Here is a 25,684-nt window from a genome sequence, read left to right as displayed (position 1 = left end):
GAGAAATTGAGTATAATAGCCCTGTGTGATGATTCTTTTAGAGTGATGTCTGGTTCATTGCCGAGGGCATGGGGTTTGAAAACAAAGCCAGGCATGCCTTGTAGTTGATGGCCTTGTTTTAGATGGATTTCTTTTAGCTCACATGTGCCTAGCACACTGTGGGCCACAGCCTTGTACAGCAGGGCAGTCAGAAGCCCAAGACAAGGCTCTTAGCAGGGGCTTATTCTGGGATAGGTGAAAGGGGAAGATCTTTGGAGACCAGTAGGCCCATTTTCTTTAAACAGATTTATTTATTTATTTGAAAGGGAGAGTTATATGTAGAAAAAGAGACAGGGAGACTCCTCCATCTGCTGGTTCACTCCCCAAATGGGCACAACAGCCAGGGCTGGGTCAGGCAGAAGCCAGGAGCCAGGAACCCCATCTGGGTCTCTGACATGGGTGGCAGGGGCTGAAGCACTTGGGCCATCTTCTGCTGTTTTCCCAGGTGCATCAGCAGGGAGATATTTCAGAACGTGGGTGTCCTAACAGGTATGTCACTGCCAGGCCAATCACCTGCCCCCGAAGGTAATTTTATGCAATTCTTTTAGTGCATCTGCATTTTGCATATAACTCATCACATGAAGTCAGATGTGAATTTTTTCTTAAAAAAGATTTATTTGAAAAGTATAGTTACAGGGGTGGGGGAAAGAGAGAGAGAGAGAGAGAGAGAGAGAGAGAGAGAGAGAGAGAAAGAAAGAGAGATCTTCCATCCATTGGTTCATTCCCCAAATAGCTGCGATGGCTGGAGCAGGGCCAGGCTGAAGCCAGGAGCCAAGAGCCAGGAGCTTCTTCCGGGTCTTCCACATGAGGAATTTCCTGGGCATATCAGCAGGGATCTGGATTGGAAGTGGAGCAGCTGGGACTTGAACTACTGTCCATATGGGATGCTGGCACTGCAGGTGGCAGCTTTACCCACTGTGCCACAATGCTACTCCCCTCTCCTCCCTGGTGTGAAATTTACCACTTGTGACATCATAGTGGTGCTCAAAAAGTTTTGCATTTTGGAGCATGTTTGATTTAAGATTTTTGGATGTGAGATATTCAACTTGTCTTGTAAAGGCTTGGGTACCAACTGCTTAGAAAATAAAAAGATGGCAGCACAGTTGATGCACCCTTCTGTTTGTAAATGGGACCGTGAGGGACACTCTGTGAGCTGCAACAGCAGCAGTTTGATGACATTCTTTAGAGCAAGGGCTTTGGAGTTGGCTAGACCCAACAGGAACCCTGGCTTCCCATGGCCTGATGGGGCAGCTTTGGGAAAATCACATGGTCTCTCAGAGCCTCGGTTTCCTCACCTGTACAATGGGGATGATAAGATGAGCTCCCCACAGGGTTGTGGTGAGGATTGAGTGGAGTAGGAAGTGCTTAGGCTGGTGCAGGGCACTGGGGGAGGGCTGTGCGGAATGGTGGGCATGGTTACTGCTCCCGCAGTTGGGACTGTGGGACCACCATCATGTTGGACCTGGTGCAGACCGCAGAGACATACCTGACCCTTGCTCTAGGGGAGACCGAGGCGGGAGAGTAGGAAAGGTGCTTCTCTTGGTGGGGGCGGGGCCGGATGATGGGTGTTTGGTGGATTGCAGGTGCTCGTGCTGGCTGTGAAGCAGCTGTTCCCAGAGTTCGAGTTCATGTGGCTGGTGGACGAAGCCAAGAAGAACCTGCCTTTGGAGCTGGACTTCCTCAATGAAGGGAGGAACGCCGAGAAAGTGGCCCGGATGCTCAAGCACTTTGACTTCTTAAAGGTAGGAGGAGCGGGACCCCGGTGGGCGTGGTGGTCTGGTGAGAGAGTGAGGGGGTGGCCATGAGGCGGGGCACCTCCTTCCTGAGCCTGCTCACTGAGGACGAATGATTTGTCACCAGTGTGCACGCACACTGAAAACCCTTGAAGATGATTTACAAAGAAATACCACGTGTGATTGCTAACCTGTCCGTCAGCGAGACTGATGTTGATTGAATAACCTACGATTCCACGACCCTGCAAAGTAGGCAAGGGCCTATACAGGGGTACTTCCAAAAGTCTGTGAATAATGGAATTAAAAGATAAGTTTATTTTGGTGCGGAAGCTTTTTGAACGTCAGGCGTGGTTTTTGTCATGATATTCATTTTCCACAAACTTTCTGAAGGTCCCTGGTATCCCATGAACTCTGCCTCTGTGAGGCTTGGGGTGACGATGATGAAGATGAGGATGATGATGGTTGACTGTAATATACTCTGGCACGGTTCCAAACACATGTTTATGACTTCAGGCCATTTAAGGTACAGCTAGTTCTGCTGTAACACAACCTGTGTTCCTTGAAATCACCATGGCATGCAGAATCTCACGACAAAAACCACAGGGCTCGTGGCAGGCAGGATTAGGGGCACAGCACTCAAACGCTTCATCAATGATGCAGAAAAAAACAGAGGCTACAAACGGCCCGGTTGATCCCAAGTTCAGTGGTTAAGACACCCATAAAGCCACGATGCACGTGACACTGAACCTTGAAAGCTGCTCATGGAGGTGGGCGTCAGAGGTAGCGGTGGTGGAAGGTGGGGCCCCAGGCAAGGGTGACTCACCCACACGCAGTGGTGTTTGGGGGTGGGGTGTGTTCTGTGCAGTCCCTCCTGGCCCAGCTAGCTGGATGCTGTTCTGTGTTCACAGTCTTCTTCATGGATGAGAGGGCACAGAGGCAAGTGCAAAACTGGCATGATGCTCGACTCTTCCCCGCGATGGCAGTGGCATTGGAACACTTTTTTTTTTTTTTTTTTCAAAACAAGTATGACAGCACAAGTGCCCCCAGGTACTGGAAGACACTTCCTGCGGGGAAGAACGTCAGATGGTGCCCGACAGGAGGCGCCGCTCGGCGGTGCTCTGAGGATGTGGAGGGGCCTCCCGTGGTCCAGGAGATCAAGGAGGCCCTGCTGGGCAGCTGGCCCTGGAGCCTGTCTCTGCAGGCCCAGGGGTGGGAATGAGAGAGAAGCATGCCCACGCCCCCATTGTTTCAACACATCTTAGGTGGGCTTGGGCCCATTACCCCAGGGAGACCCCCTTGTTGCTGGAGGGCCAGTCTGGTGGTCTACAGAGGGTTTGGCTGTAGAAGGGATCAGCCCTTCCGTCTTTGCTCAGAGTGCCCAGGGCAGGGACACGGAGCGTTTGGGTGCTCTGCCAGCTCCATCAGAGGCCCCCTTCTTGGCAGCTCTGGGGGGAGGGGCTCCATTGTCCTGGACCGGAGCGTTCATGTTGCTCTTGATGACGTCATGGGAAAGGGAGGTACTGGTTCTGCTTCCGCCAGCCAGACTAGGGCGCAGAGATGAAATGACTGAATATGTGCCTCTGTTAGCCACGCGAGGACACAAGTGCTCAGCTTGCAGGGAGAAAAGCCAGAGTGCAGCGTTGGGACACACGGGTTTTGGTGAGAAAAGTCGGGTCCTCTGAGTGCACTGGAGGTCTGACGGGTCTTACAACTCCGAGCGTGCATAGCTGGTTTTCCTTGGCCATTCCCGCAGATGGAGCTGGGCAGATCCTCTTGTGCGTGCAAGTCCAGAAGTGCAGACTAGGTCTGCTGATGGTGCGCCAGCCTTGCAGCTCGAAGCACTGGACTCTCTCAGCTGAGTGAAACATGTCCGCCAGTTAGCACAGGACCACAGACACTAAAACATGCTGCCTCTCGCATCCCCGTCTTTCATTCCTTCATTCCACACGGAGCACTTCCTGTGCTCCTAACCATGCCAGGCGCTGGAGGTCGTGGCCCCTGCTCTGGGAAGCCTCCCCATCAAATAAGGGAAGCAACCCACATGTGTGGTGTTATGGTCTCGGTGGATTGCGCCATGTCAGATGCTTTGTTTTGGTGGATTCCCGAAATGGTGTACTTATTGCCACCTGGGGTAAAGAACTCAGAGTGGGGTCCAGCAGGTGTTGAGGGTACAGAGGGGTAGGCAAGATTTGGCCCACATCTTCAACATTGGGTCCTATGGAGATACTGTGATGCTGAATCCTTCCAACCAGCCATCGTCCATTTTACAGATGACAGTCGAGGAATAGAGGGCCCAGGGCCACAGTCCGGCTTTCTCAACTCCACGTCTGGTGCTTGTCTTGGGATTTGCTGCTGCCTTTTACCTGGCAGGGGTGCCCCCCAGAGCCAGACAAACAGAACCAGCTCCTCCACCGTTCCCATGGAAACAGCAAAATCGTCCCCTGGCTGAGGCTGGCCAGCGGCTGCCAGATCCAGACGTGTCATAATAAGAATGACACACATTTTTGAAACGACGATGCCAAATGGGCAAATAATTAATGCACCGCTTTGACCGGCTGCTTCCAAAAATCGCACATCATTCCTAAGACAATGGCGGAATGAAGGCTCTGGAGTAATTAATTTTGCCTAAACACATAGCAAGCGGGAAGCGAATTTTGTGCTGTGAACCCAGCTCAGCCCTTAACGCTGGAGAGAGACGGCTTCTGTGCATGGGTACCCCGTCATGACGACTGTGCATAGCTGAGCCCCGGCACAGAGCCTGCGTCTCGTGTGTGCGGCATCTTTGCTGCTCCGTGGGGTTTAACAACCTCAGCTTTGCACTGTAAATCTCGGGGCCGCGGACAAGTCCTGAATGTGAATACAGCTTTGGGGTGACTGTGAGAATGTGAGGGGCAGCCAGGCCGAACGGTCGAGACAAGGGCATCAGGCTGTGTGTGCGGGGGAGAGGGCAGAGGACTAGCGGGGGGAGGCTTGTGACCACCCGGGGGTCAGCTGAGGACACGGTGGGAAGGGAGATGCCTTCTGACCACAGTGTTTGGGACTGGAAGAGACACACGTGGAGAGGGGGATGGGTGTGGGAGCTGTCGAGGGCAGGGCCCTGCCAGGGAAAGTAAGGAGCCTGGAAGTCTGGAAACTGGATCTGGAGATGTAGCGCAGTTTGCTAAGGACCCCAGAGGTAGGAACCACTGGCGCATACAAGTTACTCCTGGACGATTGCGACATCGTGCGCTGTATTTGGCACAGGTTTGCCAGTTCATCCTCATAACAACCCCGCAGGGGAGGTGCGGCTGTCACCCCCGATCTCCAGTGGGCAGTCTGGGGCTCAGAGAGGTCAAATCGTCGGCCCAAGGTCACACAGCTTAGCAGCAGGGGATGAGGCAGGCTGTGAACAGAGGCCGCCTGGTGCAGAGCCTGCACGTCCAGCCACTGGGCGATTCTGCCTTCCTTGCAATGCACAGGGAAGAGCTGTCTGTTGCCCTGACTCGTGTCCTGGTGTGTCTGAGAGCCCCCAGCCTCTGTGGCTCTCACGGGGCAGCGGGTGGTGTGAACAAGCATTTACCAAGTGCCTGGGGCTGTGTGGAGCTCCGGTACTCTGCTGGTGCTTGTAGGAACTGGAGATGTTGCTTCTGCTGTAACCATCATCCATTTAGGACTTGGGGGAACCAGCACTCAGAGAGCATATGCAGCTTAGCCACATCACACAGCCTGCGGGTAGCAGAGCTGGGGTTGTGGCCCAGCAGCCTGTCATTTCACACCTGTGCTGGGCTCTGGCTATGGGAGGGCTGCAGCGCTGGTGATGGGCACTGATGCCAGTGAGCCAGAGCCGCTTCCCAGGCAGGTGGACCAAAGCACAGGAATAAAGTAGAAGCACAAGGTCAGGGCCAGAGGGGAGGCTGAGGCCCAGGGTCGGACTGGAACTGCCCATCATCCGTGCGCTCCTTCTTGGGGTCAGGAGAAGCCTCAGTGTCGGAGACAGGTCGAGCTCTGCTGTGTGGCGAGGGCAGACTCTGGTCCCCGCAGGCCAGGGCAGTGGGTGACTCCCTCAGAAGCCTCCGAGGGTTTTGTTCTGCTTAGGGATGGGCACAGTTCTTTCGGCCTCTTTGCCATTTTCCTTCCTTGATAGAAGAAGCAGGGAAGGGTTGGTGGTGAGATGTGGGTGTTGGGGTCAAGTTCACTACAGCCCAGCACCCCGAGCCCTCTGTCCACGTGATTTAGGGGTGAGTCCCTTTTGATTGAGCCCAGCGTTTGTGTTCTATCATTGAGGGCACCTGCAGTACCCCTGGCCCCCATGATAGCCCTCCTGTCCTGGGTGTGACAGCTCAGTCTTTTCAGACGTAAGCAATGGAAGTGGGTCCTGTTGTGCTGTTAGGCTGGGCTGGATGCATTTGGAGGGAGACTCCTCGGGCAAAGGGGAAGAAGGGGAGACCCCGGCACCCCACGGTCCCAATTAGCAGCCCCAGAGACTTTCAGGTTTTCCCTTGTTTGTGGCTCTTTCCTGGTTGTTTCCCAAGTTGCCCCAGGCTGGCCCACATGGCAGGGGATGGGGGGTGACTTCCTGTTTCTGGGATCCCCAGACACACACTGTTTCCAAACAGTGTGTTTCCAAACAGTTTGGAAACAGTGGTTTCCAAACAGACAGAGGGACCAACTTAAGTCCAACATGTGCCCCTCTCCTTTGAAGGACACACACAAAGTCCACAAACTTGCACTCATTTTTTTTTTTTTTTTAAGATTTGGCTTTTTGAAAATGCCAAGTAAGTTAAACTTTGAAGTTCAAAGTGACAGAGTTGTAGATTTCTCTGTGGGCTCAGATTTTCAAGAGGCAAAAACCACAGGGGAGTCGTGAACTGTCATAACACAGAGAGAGAAAGAGATCTTCCATCTGCTGGTTCACACCTCAAACAGCTGGGGCTGGGACAGGCCAAAGCCAGGAGCCGGGAGTTCCATCTGAGCCTCCCACACGGGTGGCAGGGATAGAAGCACTTGGGCCATCTTCTGCTGCTTTCCCAGGGGCATTTGCAGGGAGCTGGATCAGAAGTGGAGCACCTGGGACTTGAACCGGCTTAACCCACTGTACCCCAAAGCCAGACCCCATAGTAACATCTTAATTTCACTTGGAAGCTCTGTTCTAACCCTAGTATTTCACTCTGTGGACGGCCCTGTTATCCCCAGAGCTCCATCCTCCTCCTCCTTCTTTAAAAGATTTATTTGAAAGGTAGACACAGAGAGAGAAGGGGAGAGAGAGACAGAGAGACAGATCTTCCATCCTCTGGTTCACTCCCCTAAGTGGCTACAATGTGTGGGTCTGGGCCAGGCAAAAGCCAGGAGCCAGGAGCTTCTTCAGGTTCTCCCATGTGGGAGCAGGGCCCAAGCACTTGGGCCATTTTTCCAGGTGTATTAACAGGCAGCTGTATTTGAAGTAGAGCAACCTGGACTTGAACCAGCACCCATATGGGATGCTGCACTGCAGGCGGAAGCTTATCCTTCCATGCTGCCACACCGCCCCCAGAGCTCCTTCTTAGGATGGAGCAGGGGCACTTCTCTCCAGTGAGGGAGGCTGAGGCCTGGAGGAGTTCGGCGACTGGTCCAAGACGCAGCCATTAATCAGTCTCTTGACTTGAAGGCCACTCTCTTACTGCCAGGTGAGTCTAGGGGTCAGAGGAGGGGGAGCCCTTATCCTCTAAAACATTTGAATCAGATGCCCCTGTTGTGTGTGTTTGTGGGAGGAAATCCATCCATCGACATTTCGGGGGAAATGTGGCCTGCAGCAAGCCAGTGGTTCTGATGGGTGTCACTCACGTGGCAGCCTGGAGCCCTTGGTGCACCCTAATCTTTTGCCTACTGGGGAAGTCTGCTCCCTTTGGGCTTGGAGGTATTCTTGGAGTCAGAGGATGTCGAAGAGAGTATCTGTTAGTCATGTATTTGACTGCAGGTAACAGAAAGCCCCATTTAGAGTACCTTAAAAAAAAGGATTTATTTTCATCATGGAGTAGGAAGGCTTGCTACAGTTACTGATCTCATTTTAGTGGTTTGCCAGTGTCAGGGCCAGCATCTCTGTGATTTTCCTGGATTTTCCCTCATGTTACAACATGGTTGCTGCAGCTCCAGGAAGTGCATTCACTTTCCAGGCTGGGAGGGGAAGAAGAGTAGCACTACACCAACATTGCTTATTACCAAGAAAATGAGCGCCTTCCCAGAATTCCCTAGCAAACCTTCACACGTGTCACATGGCCAGCCCTGCTGTGAGGTGGGCAAGGGAAGTGTTCAGTTTCATTGTCTCTGGAGAAGGGGAGGATTGGGAGTAGTGCTGGGTTCAGATCCAGCTTTGTAGGATATTGATATGAGAAACAAAACTTGCCATCTGTTAAAAATGCATTCAGTCACTCAACACATATAAACATACAATAGGCGTATCACTTGGGAGAGAAAACAGGCCAGGAGTTAAAATTCATGGGAGGAGCCTGGGAGGGAGTGCTGGGGAGGGGGAGGGAAATAGCATTTAACACCAATGCCTCTGTGGAAGGCACTGGGGAGGGGGAGGGGGCCATTCTCTGGCTCTCAAACAAGAGGGGTCTCTAAAGGAGAGGGCGGACCTGCCTGGCGGAGGTAGAGCTGCCTGCCCCACTCTCCACCCCATGTTGTCTACGGTTGCCCCGCCGAGCCCTCTGGCCCTGACTGTCCTTGGGGGTGGGGGAACCTGTGGTTCGTGGCTCACTGTTGGGGATGGGGGCACCCGTGCTCCCTGGCTCACTGTCTAGGGTAGGGTCACCTGTGCTCCCTGGCTCACTGTTGGGGGTGGGGACATCTGGGCTTCCCGGCTCACTGTCTAGGGTGGGGGCACTGTGCTCCCTGGCTCACTGTTGGGGGTGGGGGCACCCGTGCTCCCTGGGTCACTGTGCCTGGTTGAGGTCCTCACCCCGCCCTCACCCCTCCCTCAGCCTCTGGGTCCGTTCTGATGGCCCTTTCCTGCCCCAGGTCCCCCGGATCTACTGGGAGCTGTCCACCAAGCGCGTGCTCCTCATGGAGTTCGTGGACGGCGGCCAGGTCAACGATCGAGACTACATGGAGAAGAACGGAATCGATGTCAATGAGGTGAGCGCCGAGGGCACCTGGCCTTGCTTGGGGGTGCCTGGTGAGGGCCATATGTCCGTGGTGGGGGGCCTTGGAGTTTGGCCCCATGGTCCTGAGTGTGGCCTGTTGTCTGAGGACTCCTGACGCTCTGAGCAGGCAGGATCTTTCGAGGTCATCCAGTCCAACCCTCTGCCCAGCCCCTCTCTAGCTCCTGCCTGGCCTGGCAATTGTCCATCCTTCTTGACATCTGAGCCCCACCCAGCTGGGCAGCCAGAGAGCGATCCTGTGAAGTCAGAGGGGCTTGAGTCTTAGCCTCTGTGTGGCCTGCTCACAGTGTCCCCTCTCCTCCTTCCCTCCCCTAGATCTAAGAGTCAGAGAGGGGACAGCAGTCACCAGCTGTACCGCCTCACGGTGCCCGCTCACAGTGTCCCCTCTCCTCCTGCCTCCCCTGGATCTAAAGGAATCAGGCAGAGAGGGGACAGTGGTCACCAACTCTACCGCCTCACGGTGCCTGCTCACAATGTCACCAGCTCTACCAGCCTCGCAGGGCAAGGGAAAGGTGGAGAGCGGGGGGCTTGTGTCCCTCACTTCCCATCTCCTTGGTTTCAGGGTAAATTGGCCAGTGGGTGGGGCCTATACCTCATTTTCTTCTTCTTGGTCACCACAGGGTCCCTCAAGCAGGGCTGGAGTTGTATTTTTCCAACAGCATTTGCCATTTTTATAGTCCCTGCCTGTGGGGGACCTTGGAGCCTATTATTGAGGTCAGGCACCAACGGGATCCTTATAGCCAGAGCTTAGGCAGCAGGAGGGTAGGAGCGAGACCCCAGGGAGCCGGAGGAGGTGCTGACCTCAGCTGTAGGTCGGCCTCCCCAGTGAGAGGAGTAGGAACTTGCCAGGGGTCGGGGTTGGAAGCAAGGGGAAGGGTAGGGGGAAGTTTTCCGGGGCCTCCCTGTGAATACGTATCATTACCCCCATTTGTGGGAGAGAAAGCCAGAGGTGAGCTCCGCCCAGTGTCACAGCAGAGCTGAGAGAGGCAGAGCAGTGCCCAGTGTCACAGCAGAGCTGAGGGAGGTGCAGCAGTGCGCCCAGTGTCACCAGCAGCTATGGTACCAAGTGGATGCAACCCTGTTCCCTAGCTCCCACCGAAGGTCATCTGATGCATTGTATGGGAGTGGTCGTCCTCGGGAGGGCGTCCAGGCACACTCGGTGCTGGCGCCGCCCCGGGGTGTGTGAGTGCCCCCAGCGGTAGCTAGACGCCCGTGGTTCTCGAAGCTGATGCTGTTGGGGCTTGCTCCTTTCTCCTTTCCCTCCTCCTCCTGTGAGTGTTCCCTGGCTCCAGGGCCCTTGCTGCACCTGTGAGAGCAGACCTCAGGGTCCCCATTTTGCAGGTGAAGCATCAGAGACTCAGGGAGAGAAGACACTTATTTAAGGTCACAGATGGTTTTTTTTTTTTTTTTTTTTTTTGACAGGCAGAGTGGACAGTGAGAGAGAGAGACAGAGAGAAAGGTCTTCCTGTGCCGTTGGTTCACCCCCCAGTGGCCACCGCGGCTGGCGCGCTGTGGCCGGTGCACCGCGCTGATCCGAAGCCAGGATCCAGGTGCTTTTCCAGGTCTCCCATGGGGTGCAGGGCCCAAGCACTTGGGCCATCCTCCACTGCACTCCCGGGCCATAGCAGAGAGCTGGCCTGGAAGAGGGGCAACTGGGACAGAATCTGGTGCCCCGACCGGGACTAGAACCCGGTGTGCCGGCGCCACAAGGCGGAGGATTAGCCTATTGAGCTGTGGCGCCGGCCAACAGATGGTTTTTTAAAAATCTTATTAGTGGAGAGGAAGCTCCCATCTGCTGGTTCACTCTCTAAATTCCTGCAGTGGCTGGGGCTGGAACCAAGAGCTGGGAATGCAGTCCAGGTGTCCATGTGAGTGGCAGGGGCCCAAGTACTTGAGCCAGGACTGCTGCCTCCTAGGGTCTGCATCGTCGGGAAGCTGGAGTTGGGAGCCAGAGCCAAGAGCTGGCACTCTGCTGTGGGCCATGGGAGTCTTCCCTGCTAGCCTGCATGTCTGTTCTGGCCGTAAGTCTTAAGCATTATCTGAGTAAAGACACAAGTCCTGTGTGGCCCTCTGGCAAACTCCCAGTCCGTGCTGTGACCACAGCAGGGCTGCTGCTGTTCCGACTCTCACCAGAGAATATCGAATATCGGTGCCCGTTACTGAGCTTCCTGTGCGTGGAGTCACCATCGGCAGTCTGGCATCTTTGTCTTCAGATGTGCGGTTTCTCTGGGATCTGGCCACTCCGAATGTGTATCCATGCAATACCACACAGTCTGGATTTCTGAACCCCCTGCCCTGGCTTGCAGGGTTTGAGGGGCTTGGGCAGCTCTTCGGTTTTCTGATTTGATGCCAACTAAATCCTTATGGCCAAAGAAGCCTCAGGGCTGGGTCGTGGGCTGTGAGCTCGCCAGTGCTCTCACCGACCACCAGACGTGTGGGGGGCAGGCTAGGGACAGGCCTCACTCTGCAGAATTTACTGTGTTGGGGCCGGTGCCATGGCTCTCTTGGTTAAACCTCCTCCTGCAGCGCCAGCATCCCATATGGGCACCAGTTCTAGTCCCGGTTGCTCCTCTTCTAGTCCAGCTCTCTGCTGTGGCCTGGGATAGCAGTGGAAGATGGCCCCAGTCCTAGGGCCCCTGCACCCGTGTGGGAGACCAGGAAGAAGCTCCTGACTCCTGGCTTCGGATCAGCACAGCTCTGGCCATTGTGGCCATTTGGGAAGTGAGCCAATGGAAGGAAGACCTTTCTCTCTGTCTCTCTCTCTCACTGTAACTCTACTTGTCAAATAAATTTAAAAAAAAAAAAGAAAGAAATGACTGTGTTATAGAGGAGACTGGCATGGACGTGTGTGAGCACACCTGTGCTGTGAGGATGAAAGACCCTGCGGTCCTGGAGGCTGTCAGCAGAACTCGCAGATCCCCCAGTCCTCCGACCCTGGGCCTCAGCAAGCCTGTGCTGTAGCACCTGTCCCTCCTGAAGTCAGCCTGGCTGTGGGCGTTCCCTGGGGACAGACCAGTGACAAGGGGCAGAGACTTCAGATCTCCAGGGGATAGGGTGGTATGTGACATCCTGGCTGCTGCAAGATGGTGACCCAGGGGGCCAGCCTTGTGGTACATCAGGTCAAACCAAGGTCTGTGACGCCGGCATTCCACACGAGTGCTGGTTTGAGTCCTGGCTGCTCCGCTCTGATCCAGCTCCCTGCTAATGCACCTGGGATAGCAGTGGAGGATGGCCCTAATGCTTGGGCCTCTGCCACCCAAGTAGGAGACTTGGATGGAGTTTCAGGCTCCTGGTTTCAGCCAGGCTTAACCCTGGCCATTGTACCCACTGGGGGAGTGAACCAGTGGATGAAAGATCTCTGTCTTTCCCTCTCTCTCTGTAATTCTGCTTTTCAAATCAAAAAAATAAATCTTAAAAAAAAAGATGATGGGCCGGCGCCATGGCTTAACAGGCTAATCCTCCGCCTTGTGGCACCAGCACACCAGGTTCTAGTCCTGGTTGGGGCGCCGAATTCTATCCTGGTTGTCCCTCTTCCAGGCCAGCTCTCTGCTGTGGCCCGGGAAGGCAGTGGAGGATGGTCCAGGTCCTTGGGCCCTGCACCCGCATGGGAGACCAGGAGAAGCACCTGGCTCCTGGCTTCGGATCAGTGAGATGCGCCGGCCGCAGCAGCCATTGGAGGGTGAACCAACGGCAAAAAGGAAGACCTTTCTCTCTGTCTCTCTCTCTCTCACTATCCACTCTGCCTCTCAAAAAAAAAAAAAAAAAAAAAAAAAAAAAAAAAAAAAAAAAAAAAAAAAAAGATGATGCAGCTGGCAGCTGGCTTTGCCCAAGGTGGTGGTGCCGGGTGGTAGGGGGTTATGGCTCCTAACCCTCCTCCCTCTGCTATCACTGGGTGAGTAAGCATTAAATCACTTGCAGAGGACTTTTCACCCTCCAGCATCCCAGTTACACTGGGCCTAGCTTGTGAGGCCCTGAAGACCACTCTAGATAGTTAATTCCTGACCCCTTCAGATGGGGGAACCCCAGGGTAGGAGGCCCCAGCTGTGCCAGCGGCTTGCTGTGTGATCTCAGGCAAGTCACACCCCCTCTCTGGTCTCAGTTTTCCTATTGAAGGTGTTGGAGGAGCTGCACCCTAAGGAAGGGTTCTATTTGCTGGCCTCTTTTGCAGATCCTTATTCTCCAGCTGTGTGGAGAGTGTTTGTCTGTGTCATAGTCACTGGAAGAGCTGTTTGTCCATGCAGAGTCCCAGGCCCTGCCCCACACTGACTAGTCAGCATCTGGGGTGGGAAGGATTGTACCAGATGGCAAAAACCTGCATTTTAATCAGCTCTGCAGGTGCTTCCTCCAGCGCGAAGCCAGGGGCCCAGGCCACCCCAGGTGAGCCCTCAGAGCTCACTCTGCTGTTTTGAACCTCCCTGCCCCGCTGCAGGGGCCCTTGTTTGTTTGTGTCTGTGAGCCCAGAAGCAGATATTACCGAGGGCCTGACCCAGTGATCATATTTGCCAGTCACTTCAAGAGCTGGCGACAGTGACTGCCACTGATCTCATTAAAAGGAAAGGTGGTGTGGGAGCCCGCTTTTCCCGGGCTGGCCGGAGCCTGCTCAGCCACAGAACCGACTATTGATTGCAGGGCCTTTATCGAAGGTTAATTGGATTTCAGGGTGTGTGTGTGTAGGACCCTGCCTGGGCTGAGACACAATTTAATTTGTGTGAAATTAACCAAGAGAAAGGTGACAGAGCCGGGAGTGCTGGGGCAGCAGGGACAGATGATTGGAGGCCAGGTGGGCTGGCTGTGATCCGGATAGATTTAGGGAGGGACCTTGGAGAAAATGCCACCTGGCCATCCTGAGGTGTGGGAGCCTGCAGGGGCTAGAGGGGCCGGGCCTTCACTGGGGGCACTGTGGGTGCTCTGCTCCAATCTCTTGCACCCCACCCCCACCCCCACCCCTCAGAGCCTGTCTGTCCATCTCGGCAGAGGGCAAACTTCTGTCTTCATCAGGGTTGCCAGGGTGCCTCTGGGGGTTTCGCTGGTCCTTGTAGAGTCCTGCTTATCCTCCTATTCCAGGAACCCCAAATCCCATCTTCAGAGGTGCTAGGGGCCCTCAGCTCCTGGGGCTCAGGAGGTAAACATGAAGTCCACCCACTGCTGGCTTAGGGCTCCATATTTTTAGCCTGCTGAGTAATTTTTTCTTTTCTTTTTAAACTAATATTTGTATTTTTAAATGATTTATTAATTTATTTGAAAGGCGGAGTTACAAAGAGAGAGAGAGAGATTCCCCAATTGGCCACAATAGCTGAAGCTGAACTGGTCCAAAGCCAGGTACCAGGAGCTTCTTCCAGGTCTCCCATGTGGGTGCTGGGGCCCAAGGACTTGGGCCATCTTCCACTGCTTCCCCAGGCCACAGCAGAGAGCTGGATTGGAAGTGGAGCAGCTGGGACTTGAACTGGCACCCATATGGGATGCTGGCGTCTTAGGTAGCATTTTTTTAAAAGATTTGTTTATTTATTTGAAAGGCGAGTTACAGAGGCAGAGAGAGAGAGAGAGAGAGAGAGAGAGAGAGAGAGAGAGAGAAAATCTTCCATCTGCTAATTCAGTCCCCAAATGGCCATAGCAGCCAGAGCTGGGCTGATCCGAAGGCAGGGGCCTGGAGCCTCTTCCAGGTCTCCCAGGCGAGTACAGGAGCCCATGGACTTAGGCCATCTTCTGCTGCTTTCCCGGCCATAGCAGAGAGCTGGATCAGAAGTAGAGTAGCCAGGACTCAAACCAGCATGCATATGGGATGCTTGTGCTGCAGGCTGTGGTTGTACCTGCTATGCCACAGCGCCAGCCTCTGAATCATTTTTCAGTAGCAATGTGCTCTTCCCCACCCCCACTCAAGCAAAGTTTTGCTTATCTTACATAGTCTGCCCTTGCTGCCCCTCCCACCCCGTTGTCGCAATGGGGTCTTTGCCTTCTTTTTCTCCTTTGGAGTCGTTTTAGTGGGTTTCAAGAGGGCCTGGAGGCCATGGTATAGGTTCAGCCTGAGGTGGGGAGCTAGAAGCCCTTGCTATGTGTCTTATTGCCAGTTAAGATCCTTCTTATGCCCTTTTGGGGGCACTGCAGGTGTCTCAAGTTCACCCTCCAGGAAATGCTTATTAAGCCCCTGCTATGTGGGTGCTGCATGGCCCGGTGCACAGAGGGTAGGGCCGGCTAGGGAGAGCTCAGGGTCTCAGAGGGAGGGCACCTGTCTGGCTCCACCACTCACTGGCTACATGCCTTTGTTGGGGACTTAACTCTGAATCTGAGTTTGCTCCCCTGTGTGGTTGGGGTGCTGACAATACTTACTTCCTAGGGTCATTACTTGAACTTCGCAAGCCGTGATGTTCTATGAGAAAGGTAACTTATAATTCATGAGGTCACTCTTCACAGAGGCGTGTCTTCCTGCACAGGATGTTAGAGAAGCTTCTTCACTGTCCTTGTCCATGCCCCTCTGTTGTCCCGGAGTGCATACATTTAGTGATAGTCGCTGATTCAGCGCACGGTGACACCCCCTTCCCACCCTGGAAGTCGTGTGCTGAGGTAGGCATCGTGCAGTCAGTTGAACCGCCACGTGGGATGCCCACATCCCATATGAGAGTGCCTGGTTCAAGTCCCGGCTGCTCTGCTTCCGACTCTGCTTCCTGCTAATACGCGCCCTAGGAAGCAGCAGGCGATGGCTCAAGTACTTGGATCCCTGATACCCACTTGGGAGGCCTGGATTCAGTTCCTGACTCCTGACTTTGGCCCAGCTCAGCCTCAACTTTTGTGGGTATTTGGGGAGTGAACCAGCAGATGGAAGGTCTCTATCCCTCTATTGCTCTGACTTGCAAATAAACAAGTAGACATGAATTCCTGCCACAGTCTCCACCTTTCCCCTTGTTTCTGTGAGCACCTTCTCGGGGGAGCAGCACGGCTCTGTCTTTGCCCAGTGTCACTTCCCACCTGCGACCTGACTCTGCGAGCAGACGCTCAGTGGCCCCGGGGGCATGATGCAGACAGGAAGGCTCTCGTGGCTGGATCACTGGGAAGATCCAGTGATCTCGCCCACGCTCCATCATTTCTCAGACCCAATCTTTAGAAGCTTGTGGAGATGAGAGGGGTCCAGGTCCCCAGGACGGGTTCTCGGGCTGTGGCTTTGGAGTCGGCACTTCCTGGATTCCGGTGCTGGCTGCACTGCCTTGGGGAGGCTGGTCAACCTTTGGAAGCCCCATCCTCTTGGTGTAGATAGGATACCAGAGGTAACCCATGGGACTGTTTGATGGTTGAAGCATAAAGCGTCCGGTGCAGTGAAGCCTGGAGCCATGTGCTCAGTGCGTGCTGACCGATACAGGGATTCCAGCCCTGGGTGGGGCCAGCAGTGCAGAAGTTGCCAAAAGAGAGGGAGACAGGTAGGGAGGAAACCATTTCCCCATGTTTCCTAGTGACCCAGTGAGCTAGGACGTGAAGCTGTTTCCTTGGAGTGAGTTGTTGTCCATGGCAGGAGGTGTCGGATATCAACAGCTTTCCCCCCATCTCTAGGTCTGTGGGTGCTGTGGCCCTTGGTCCCCGCTCCCTCTCCTCTGGTGTCTGGGGTGACTGTGATGAACATCTCGATCCTGAGACTCCAGGGAGCTTACGCCCCATGCCCTGGCTCCCAGGTGACGTTCTGGCTCCTGCCTCACCTAGGCAGCTATCAGCAGGTGCCCAGAAGCCCCCACATCAGAGTAACTACACCCTTGCCCGCGATTCACTGGGCGTCTCGGCTTCCTTCCTCCCCACCTCTCCGGATCATTTGCTGAGGGACTTCATGGAGGCGTGTGCTTGTCCAAGGTTGCCCAGTGCCGTGGAGGAGTCTGGCCTCAGCGCCCAGCAGTAGCAAGTGCCCTGTGTGTTCTAGCTCCCAGCCGTGGCTCCTGGGCATGCGGTGGGGCGGAAATGATGGTAAAACACTCCAGGCGGAAGTCTACTGTGCTCTCTGAAGCCTGCGGAGAGCCTGGGGCAGCACAAGGAGCGTGTGGGTGATAAACCTCCCTAGGCTCAATCCTGGCTTCTCGTGTGCTCATTAATATCTTGCAACACCAACCTCCTGGGTTCTTTTTTTTCCCCTAGAGATCTTGGCCTTGCTTCTAAAACACCATCCCCCGCCAGAAACATAAATAGACATTCTCTTAGGGGAGGGGATAAATTAATCCGTGCAATTATAGAATAATTAACGTACTTTCAGTCAATTCAATTTTTGAGAGAAAATCCAAAAATAACTCCTGGATTCAAATATTATTTACTAAATTAAATCTTTACGCAGCCTTTTTGTAGATTCCTGGCTTTTTCCTCTTCCCCGCTGCGTGGGAAGAAAGGCATCCCATAATTACTGACATCCCTGCTGGGAGTGGCACCTTCTGTTTACACGGGACAATGGCAAGCCTTCCCAAAGGCTGTTTTCTTTCTTTCTTTCTTTTTTTTTTTTTTTTTGACAGGCAGAGTGGACAGTGAGAGAGAGTCAGAGAGAAAGGTCTTCCTTTTGCCGTTGGTTCACCCTCCAATGGCCACCGTGGCCGGCACACCGCGCTGATCCGATGGCAGGAGCCAGGTGCTTCTCCTGGTCTCCCATGGGGTGCAGGGCCCAAGTACTTGGGCCATCCTCCACTGCACTCCCTGGCCACAGCAGAGAGCTGGCCTGGAAGAGGGGCAACTGGGACAGAATCCGGTGCCCCGACCGGGTCTAGAACCCTGTGTGCCGGCGCCGCTAGGTGGAGGATTAGCCTATTGAGCCGCGGCGCCGGCCCCAAAGGCTGTTTTCTAAAGAGTGCTGCACGGTGGCTTTGCTGAGTGGCCTGGTCTCGGTGTGCCAGTAGTCCTGGGTTTCCCGGGGAGACTTCCCTGCAGAGGGAACACCAGATGGATGCTGGGAGCCCTGCCTCCAGGAAGAGTGGAGAGGCAAGATGGCTTTGTGATGGAGCACCTGTTCTTCGGAGCCAGGCCGGCTGGGTTCCGATCCCAGTGTCACTCACTGCTGAGCAGGTGGACAAGCTACTTTCTCTTCCAGGCCTCGCTTCCTCATCTGGTGCTGCAGAGGAAGGCTGGCAGTGCTGCTCTGGGCCGTGTCAAGTGCTTGGAACTCTGCATGGCACGTGCCAGCTGTTACCGCTCTGAAATGCTGGTGCTTCGCCTTTTGCAAATGCCACAGCATTAGGGCAAGAGGCAGCATTAGGGATGCAACTCTCTACTCTGTGGGGTTTTTAAATATTTATTTTATTTATTTGAAAGGCAAAGAGGGAGAAAGGGAGAGATAGAGTGAGATCTTCTGTCTGCTGATTTGCTACCCAAATGGCTGCAACAGCCAGGGATGGGCCAGACCAAAGCCAGGAGCCAGGAACTCCATGTGGGTCTCCCACATGGGTGGCAGAGGGGCCCAAGTAGTTGGGTCATTCTCTGCTGCCTTCCCAGGATACCAGCAGGGAACTGCGTTGGAAGTGGAGCAGCTGGGGCTCACACAGGCTCTCCCATTGGGATGCCAGCATTGCAGGTGGTGGCTTTACCTGCTGTGCCACAGCACTGGCCCCTCAATTATCTCTTCTTCAGCAGGACATGTGGCTAAAGTTCTACCAGAGGAATGGGCTGAGGGTTCTGTGCCCAGCGATGGCCTCGGGTTTCTCCAGGAACCCTCAGTGCCTCTGTGGGCGACAGGCAAGTCTCTGGGTAAATCCATTTGCAGAGGGATGGTGAGATGCTGAGAATTACCCCACACTTAGGAATAAGGCCCAGAGAGTGTGCTGTGCCTTCTCAGGGTCCTTGCTGCGTGCTGTTCAACCAGCGCTTGGAGGATTTTTGTAATACCTGGAGAAATGTCTTGTCCTTCTGCTTCACTTTGCTGTTGACAATTAATTGAGGGTTCACACTGAAGTCTTGCATCAACCTGAAGATTTTATCTGGCCGAGATGTAGTTGATTTCTGTCCAGCAAAAAAGATAACCCCCAAAGGTATGACTTTTTTTTTTTTCACTGCCTCATAGGACAATCATCAGCTTTGTATCTCTTCTGGGGATCTTAGTGCCTTATTGTGTTGAAATGCCCTAAAGTACCCACTTCCTCAAATTCCCTTTGAATCGGCTCACCATCTTACTTGCCCTCTTGATAATGACTTACAACAATCTTTGACCCATGTCTATTCTATGTTTGTATGATTTTTTAAAAGGAAGTAGTTTTTTTTTTTTTTTTTTTTTTTTTGGACAGGCAGAGTTAGACAGTGAGAGAGAGAGAGAGAGAGAGAGAGAGAGAGAGAGAGAGAAAGGTCTTCCTTTTCCCGTTGGTTCACCCCCCAGGTGGCCGCTATAGCTGGCTTGTTGCGGCCGGCATGCTGTGCCAACCTGAAGCTAGGAGCCAGGTGCTTCCTTCTGGTCTCCCATGTGGGTGCAGGGCCCAGGGACCTGGGCCATCCTCCACTGTACTCCCGGGCCACGGCAGAGAGCTGGACTGGAAGAGGAGCAACCAGGACAGAATCCGGTGCCCCAACCGGGGACTAGAACCCGGGGTACCGGCGCCACAGGCGGAGGATTAGCCTAGTGAGCCACAGCGCCGGCCAGTAAGTAGTTGTTTTTAAGATTTATTTTATTTATTTGAAAAGCAGAGTGACAGGGAGGGAAGGAGAGAGAGAAGAGAGAATCTCCCATTTACTGGTTCACACCACAAATGGGCACAAATGGCCAGGGCAGGTCCAGGCCGAAACCAGGAGCCAAGAACTCCATCCAGGTCTCTCCTGTGGGTGAAAGGGACCCAAGTACTTGAGTCATCTTCTGCTGCTTTCCCAGGAGCATTAGTGTCGCCAGAGAAAAGGCCGTGGAAGCCGCAGGGTTCTTGTCTTCACACAAGAAAGAATTCAGGTATGAGACAGAGAGTGAAGTAATAAGGTTTTATTGGGGACAGGGCATCCATCAGAATGGAAGGGATAGGGGGAGAGAGAGCCCAGTTGCTCCGACTGGGGGAGAGGGAGGTTACATGATTGAATGGAGAGAATACACCTGAGGCTCAGCAGAAAGCAGAGTGTGCAGTCCTTGTTTACCCACCTCCCCCTCTTCTCCAGGACAAAGGATGGGGAGCCCTGGCACAAGGGTTTGTTGGGTGAAAATTAGATTTGCTGGCCCAGGGCAGAGTAGAGGGGCCTCCCTCAGGGCATCTGTGAAGGTTTTATTGCCCCATGTTATCAGGTCAGGTACCCATTTGGTCCTGAGGAGACAGAGTTCTCCTGGGAGCTTTCCTTGGGTGGGGGGTGGGAGGGCTGGGACCACCTGGGGGGTTCCGGGCCTGGGCAGGACTTTGAAGTCCAAATGCTGGTTGCAGATGCTGCACTGCTGTAGATATGAGTTTCCTTAGGCCCTTCTTAGGCATCGGCTGATTTCTATCTTCCTGCCTGATGTTAGCAGGGAGCTGGATCAGAAGTGGAGCAGCAGGGACTCAGAGTGGTGCTCAGATATGGGATGCCGGCATTGCAAGGGGCGCTTAACCCCGTGCACTTGGACGCTGGCCCCTTGTATGATGTCTTTAGTTTATTGAAAATGACACTTGCACAGTGATAATGTCCTACGTGATAGGGTTTGATCTTGAAGTTTGAGTTTATTCTGTGGGGAGGGGGAGCAGGTGGGGTGAGTCCCACTTAACTGCAAGAGACCCTGGTTGCAGACTGAGGAGGGAGGGGCCTGTCCTGCAGGTCACCCACAGCCAAGTGGCAGAACTAGTGTGGCTCTAGACTGGAGCCTTCCCCGCCTGGCTCTGCCTTCCAGACCTGTCCCCCTGCTGCCACCTGCTTAGGGTGAGGTGGGAGGACACCGGGTGGGGGCAGCTGGGCAGGGGTGGTGAGGGGGGAGGCTGCCTGGTGGCTCTGCCCGATTGGCAGCACCACCCCTGTGCCTCCATCAGCCCCTTCTCCCCACTATGAGTCCCCACGCCCCCAGGGGCCATCTTTCAATGCAGTAATAAGGGGCCCAGAGCGATTAGCAATATTTCAGAAAGCTCCAGGGAGACCATACATCTCCCGTGACAGGTCTGCCCAGACTAAATGAAATGTCATGTCTCTGCTTTTTGGCTGGAATTCCGTCAGCTCAGTCTGGCTGCCCAGCTTATCTTGGGCTGATCAGGAGCCCTGATTGGACCTCATATGCGTTCCTTGACAAATAAAAATGAATGATTACTTAATAAATGCAATTGCTTTGGCAGATACAGCTTTTCAAAGCATGTCTCCATGGAGCTCCAAAAAAACCTAACAAAGAGATTTCTTGGTAGCCCAGGGGTGGGGACCTGCTGGCTTGCCTAGGACCAGCTCTGGCTGCGGCTCTCCTCTCCCAAGGAACAGAAAAAAGGAGGCCATGGGATGCTGGGCATCAGAGCCTGGTTAAGTCCTGCTCCTAAAGTGCACAGACCCAGAACACTGACAGCAGTTGGAGCGCTGATGTGGTAGTGAAATGTCACATCTGAAGTGTCTTCATCTCTCAGAAGCATGTGGTGTGGGGCTGGCACTGTGACATAGCAGGTAAAGCCACCGCCTGCAGTGCCAGCATTCCGTATGTGCACCAGTTCGAGTCCTGGCTACTCCACTTCCGATCCAGCTCTCTGCTATGGCCTGAGAAAAGCAGTAGAGGATGGCCCAAGTCCTTGGGCCCCTGCACCTGTGTGGGAGACTCGGAAGAAGCTCCTGGCTCCTGGCTTTGGATCAGCCTAGTTCCTGCCATTGTGGCCATTTGGGGAGTGAACCAGCAGATGGAAGACTTTTCTCTGTCTCTCCCTCATTCTGTAACTCTACCTCTCAAATAAATAATAAATTAAAAAATCTTAAAAATGAAAGAAGCATATGGTGAAACCCAGTGGGCCGTCCTCCTGGGAGCATTAGGAGGAATCTGTAGCCCAGGGCCACCAGCACTGGGCTAGCCTTACTCGCCTCCCCAGCAGGCCTTGAGAGTGGTGCAATTATTATTTGCATTCTTCTGGAGCTGAGTCTGAGCAACTTGTCTGAGGTCACCCAGCTCAGCCGAGAAGCACAGAGGCAGGCGTGAGCGGTTAGAGCGGTGCTTACCAGACGGCAGGGTGTTGCACCTGCTTTAGATCTGGGCTTTATGGCTGTCTCTCTCTTCTGGAAAGTAATTTATTTAAAGGCAAAGAGACGGAGACATGTCTTCCATCTACTGGTTCACTCGCCAAATGTCTGTGATAGCTGGAGCTGGGCCAGGCTGAAGCCAGCAGCTAGGAACTCAAATCAGGTCTCTCCTGTGGGTGGCAAGGATCCAAATACTTGAGCCTTTACCTGCTTCCTCCTAGGGTGAAGCTGGAATCAGAGACGGAGCTGGGACTCCAACCCAGGCACTCCACTAAGGGTTATGGTGTCCCAGGTGGCATTTGAACTACCAGGTCAAATACCCACCCCTCTCTTGCTAGTCACAGGAAGCCCGAACCTCAGTGAGTCTCGGTTCCTCATCTGTACAATGGGGTCATAATGTACCTAGTGTTAGGGCTGCTTTCCCAGGTACTTGGGCCATCTTCCACTGCTTTCCCAGGTACCTCAACAGGGAGCCAGATTGGAAGTGGAGCAGCCGGGACTCGAACCAGTGCCTGTTTGGGATGCCGGCCCTGTGGGCCGAGGCTTTAATCCACTGTGTCTCAGCGCCACCCCCTGCTATTATTCCTGAAGTAGGATTATTCTTGCTGATTTACTTCAGGGCCAGTTATAACTGAGAGTCAGAGGGGCTTCACGGCGTTGGGGTAAGAATCAGAGGCACGAACCATGGCTTCGCAGAAGAACAGAGAAACGAGGGTCCTCTCTTGTGAAGGCAGAGTCTTCTGTTCACATACTTGGCGCTGTTACAAGCAAGTGAGTGCGTAATAGTCCGTCTATGGTACGTAAAGTACACTTCGGTAAAACTTTAACGAAGCAGAGCCGGTCCCTGCTGTCTTGGGCGTTTGTGACTGTGGGCTAGGTGGTCTTTCATCAGATGCTCACACACATAGTTGCTCGTGCTGCAGGAGAGAGGCACAGCGTCTTCTGGGAAGAACTGGTAGCAGAGCCTCACCCAGCCTGGGAGGGTGGGGAAGGCTCCTGTAGGGAGGGGATGCTCACCTGGGACAGGAAGGAAGAGAGGATCTGAGCCAGGTGAAGGGAGGGCAGGAGGAATGCTTTCAGTAGAAGTAATAGCATGTGCAAAGGTCCTGAGGTAAGAAAGCACAGGAGTCATCGGAGAAGAGAAAGAGTGAATGTGGCTGGAGTCTGAGCATGGTGCGAGATGACACCGAGGGCAGCAGGGCTGGGTCATGCAAGGCTTCCTCACTGAGTCTTTATCCTAAGACCCAAATCCTGTGTTCCCTACCCTGCAGGTCCCAACCCCTCTCCTCTGGCTGGAATACGTGTGTTAATGACCATGAGGTCCAGCCGAGGCTGGGAGGAATGCCAAGGGCAGCAGGCGTCTGGGGCTTCAGCCTTCTGGGCGGAGTGCGGCTTCGTCCGCTGACACCCCATCCCCGGGCCCCGGGCTGGCCCCATTCAGCAGCTGTTCCCTGGCTGGGAAGAGGCTTTTAGCTTTAATAAAAAAGGGAGCGGAGATAAGAAGACTGCCTCGGCAGGGAGAGCAGCAGTGACAGGATGATTTAAATGGCCTCTCCAGTGTCATTTCTTCTGTGCAGACATCATAAATCAGATTAGTGTGGGGCCCTGGCAGGGAGGGGAGGAGGGAGTGGGGAGTGAGGCCTGGACTCTGGGTCCGGCTGGGCCTGGAGCTGGTGCAGCCCCAGCAGACAGTGGTGGGGTCACCTGTTCCTGCTCCCAGGAGGTGGCATGGGTGGAGCAGCTCCCCCAACCCAGCGTTTAGTCTGTTCTCAGCTCTCCAGGGGAAACGAGCAGGGACCGATAAGACAGCAGGGATAAGAGAGATGGGGGCAGATGGAGGGGTGGTATGGAGTGGAGATGGAGTTTCAGCCACGCCGTTCTCCTACTTTATCATGCTTAAAAAAAAAAAAAAAGACTTCACGGGGGCTGACGTTGCGCTGAGGGCAGCAGGTTAAGCTGCTGGGGTGCTGGTGTCCCTTGTCAGAGTCCCAGCCACTCTGCTTCCTATCCAGCTCCCTGCTAATGCACCTGGGAGAGCAGCAGAGGATGGTCCAAGTGCTTGGGTCCCTGCCACCCACGTAGGAGACTTGAAGGATGGCTCCTGGCTTTGGTTTGGCCCAGTCCTGGCTGTTGTGGCCATCTGGGGAGTGATCCAATAGTTGAAGATTCATTCCCCACCCCCTTTAACTGCCTTTTAAATAAACAAATGAATATTTCGATAGCTGGTACCACCTGCAGCATTTCTTGGCTGCTGTGGCTCCAACGCATGGCTGAGGTTGGAAAGGATGGGTTGAGAGCGTAGTTTCCACCTTGAGTTCAAGAACACATCTCGGGACTGGCACTGTGGTGCAGCAGGTTAAGCCGCTGTCTGCAGTGCTGGCATCCCATATAGGTGCTGTTTAGAGTCCTGGCTGCTCCACTTTCCATCCAGCTTGCTGCCAATTAGCCTGGGAGAGCATCGGAAGGTGGCCCAAGTCCTTGGGTCCTTGCACCTGCATGAGAGACCCAGAAGAAGCTCCTGGCTCCTGGCTTTGGCCTGGCCCAGCCCTGGCCATGGCAGCCATTTAGGGAGTTATCCAGCAATGGAAAATTCTCTCTCTCTCCTTCTCTCTCTCTCTGCCTTTCAAATCAATAAGTAAATCTTAAACACACACACACACACACACACCTGAAACCACACTGCCAGCACCAGCTCAGGGGCACCTGGCTGACTCCTGTTGAAAGTGACCAGTTCGAGGGACCAGAGTAGGAATTCCTGAGGCAGGTGTGGGTGGATCTCTTTCAGATCTCACGCCACCTGGGCAAGATGTACAGTGAAATGATCTTTGTCAACGGCTTTGTACACTGCGATCCCCATCCCGGCAACGTGCTGGTGCGGAAGCGTCCGGACACGGGGAGGCCGGAGATTGTCCTGCTGGACCATGGACTCTACCAGGTAAGGGAGCCTTTCCCCCTGGGCCCCAGGTCTGGTCCTTCTCGGGGTCAGCGTGCACTGAAGTCCCCACAGTTGCAGAAATGGGAGGTGAAGAGCTGAGGCTGCAGGAGGGGGCCCTGCCCTCATGCTAGGAGCTGTCGTTTTGTGCAGGCCCCTGTCATAGCTCTGAGTTTCGCTTTCCTCCTTGACATGTGGGTGACATGTAGGATGTGCTTGTATAAGTGATTCCACCCTCCCAGGGGACCTCGGGCCAGGCCAGACACTGGCAGGTGGACTGCCCTTTGCATGTGTACCCCAGGGAAGATGTGCTGTATGGTAGGGCAGGGAGCTGCTATGGGATGGATGGTCCAGCTCTGTCCTATAGAACGCGGGGTGCACAGCTGGGTTGATGAGCACAGCTGGGTTGATGAGCTGTGAACTCCTGCCTAGAAGTTGGGAGGTTCTCTGCCGGTGTGGACCCGAAGGCTCGCTTGATTCTATGAGGCAGGCGGCCCTGGGGAGGTTTCCTCATTGCTCTCCTGCTCCTCCCCTTGGGGCCCTGCTCCCAACATCCCCAGATTGGATCTCCTCGGTAAGGCCCAAGGAATTGAGAAGCATCATGTGAAGGGAGGCCAGCTGTTGTCGCACAGAGTCCCCAGATGAAGGATGGTCCAGTTCGGCTGCTTGCCACGTGCCAGGCCTGGGTGCATGGCGGAGCCCGAGGGGTTCCACTCTCCAGGGCTCCCTGGTACTCTCAGGGGTGAGGGCTCGCAGGAGAAGCACGAGGGAGCTCTTGTGGTCCA

General features: G+C 54.3%; 1 protein-coding gene across 4 annotated transcripts in view; it reads left to right on the top strand.

Moving 5' to 3' along the window:
• The window catches only part of ADCK1 (aarF domain containing kinase 1), a 135,738-nt gene that overhangs the window by 101,396 nt on the left and 8,658 nt on the right, over window positions 1–25,684 (top strand). For all 4 annotated transcript variants that reach the window (XR_009864820.1, XM_062181552.1, XM_062181549.1 and 1 more), the window contains 3 exons: window positions 1,623–1,781; window positions 8,748–8,864; window positions 24,753–24,902. Coding sequence is in view for 3 of the 4 variants with exons in the window: in XM_062181552.1 (XP_062037536.1) it covers window positions 1,623–1,781; window positions 8,748–8,864; window positions 24,753–24,902 (426 nt within the window). In the remaining variant the exon portion in view is untranslated. The remainder of the gene's footprint in view (window positions 1–1,622; window positions 1,782–8,747; window positions 8,865–24,752; window positions 24,903–25,684) is intronic.

Source organism: Lepus europaeus, chromosome 22, assembly GCF_033115175.1.
Source record: "Lepus europaeus isolate LE1 chromosome 22, mLepTim1.pri, whole genome shotgun sequence".
NCBI classification, from domain to species: domain Eukaryota; kingdom Metazoa; phylum Chordata; class Mammalia; order Lagomorpha; family Leporidae; genus Lepus; species Lepus europaeus.
The sequence above is the reverse complement of the archived record's forward strand: the minus strand, read 5'-3'. Positions and strand labels throughout refer to the sequence as shown.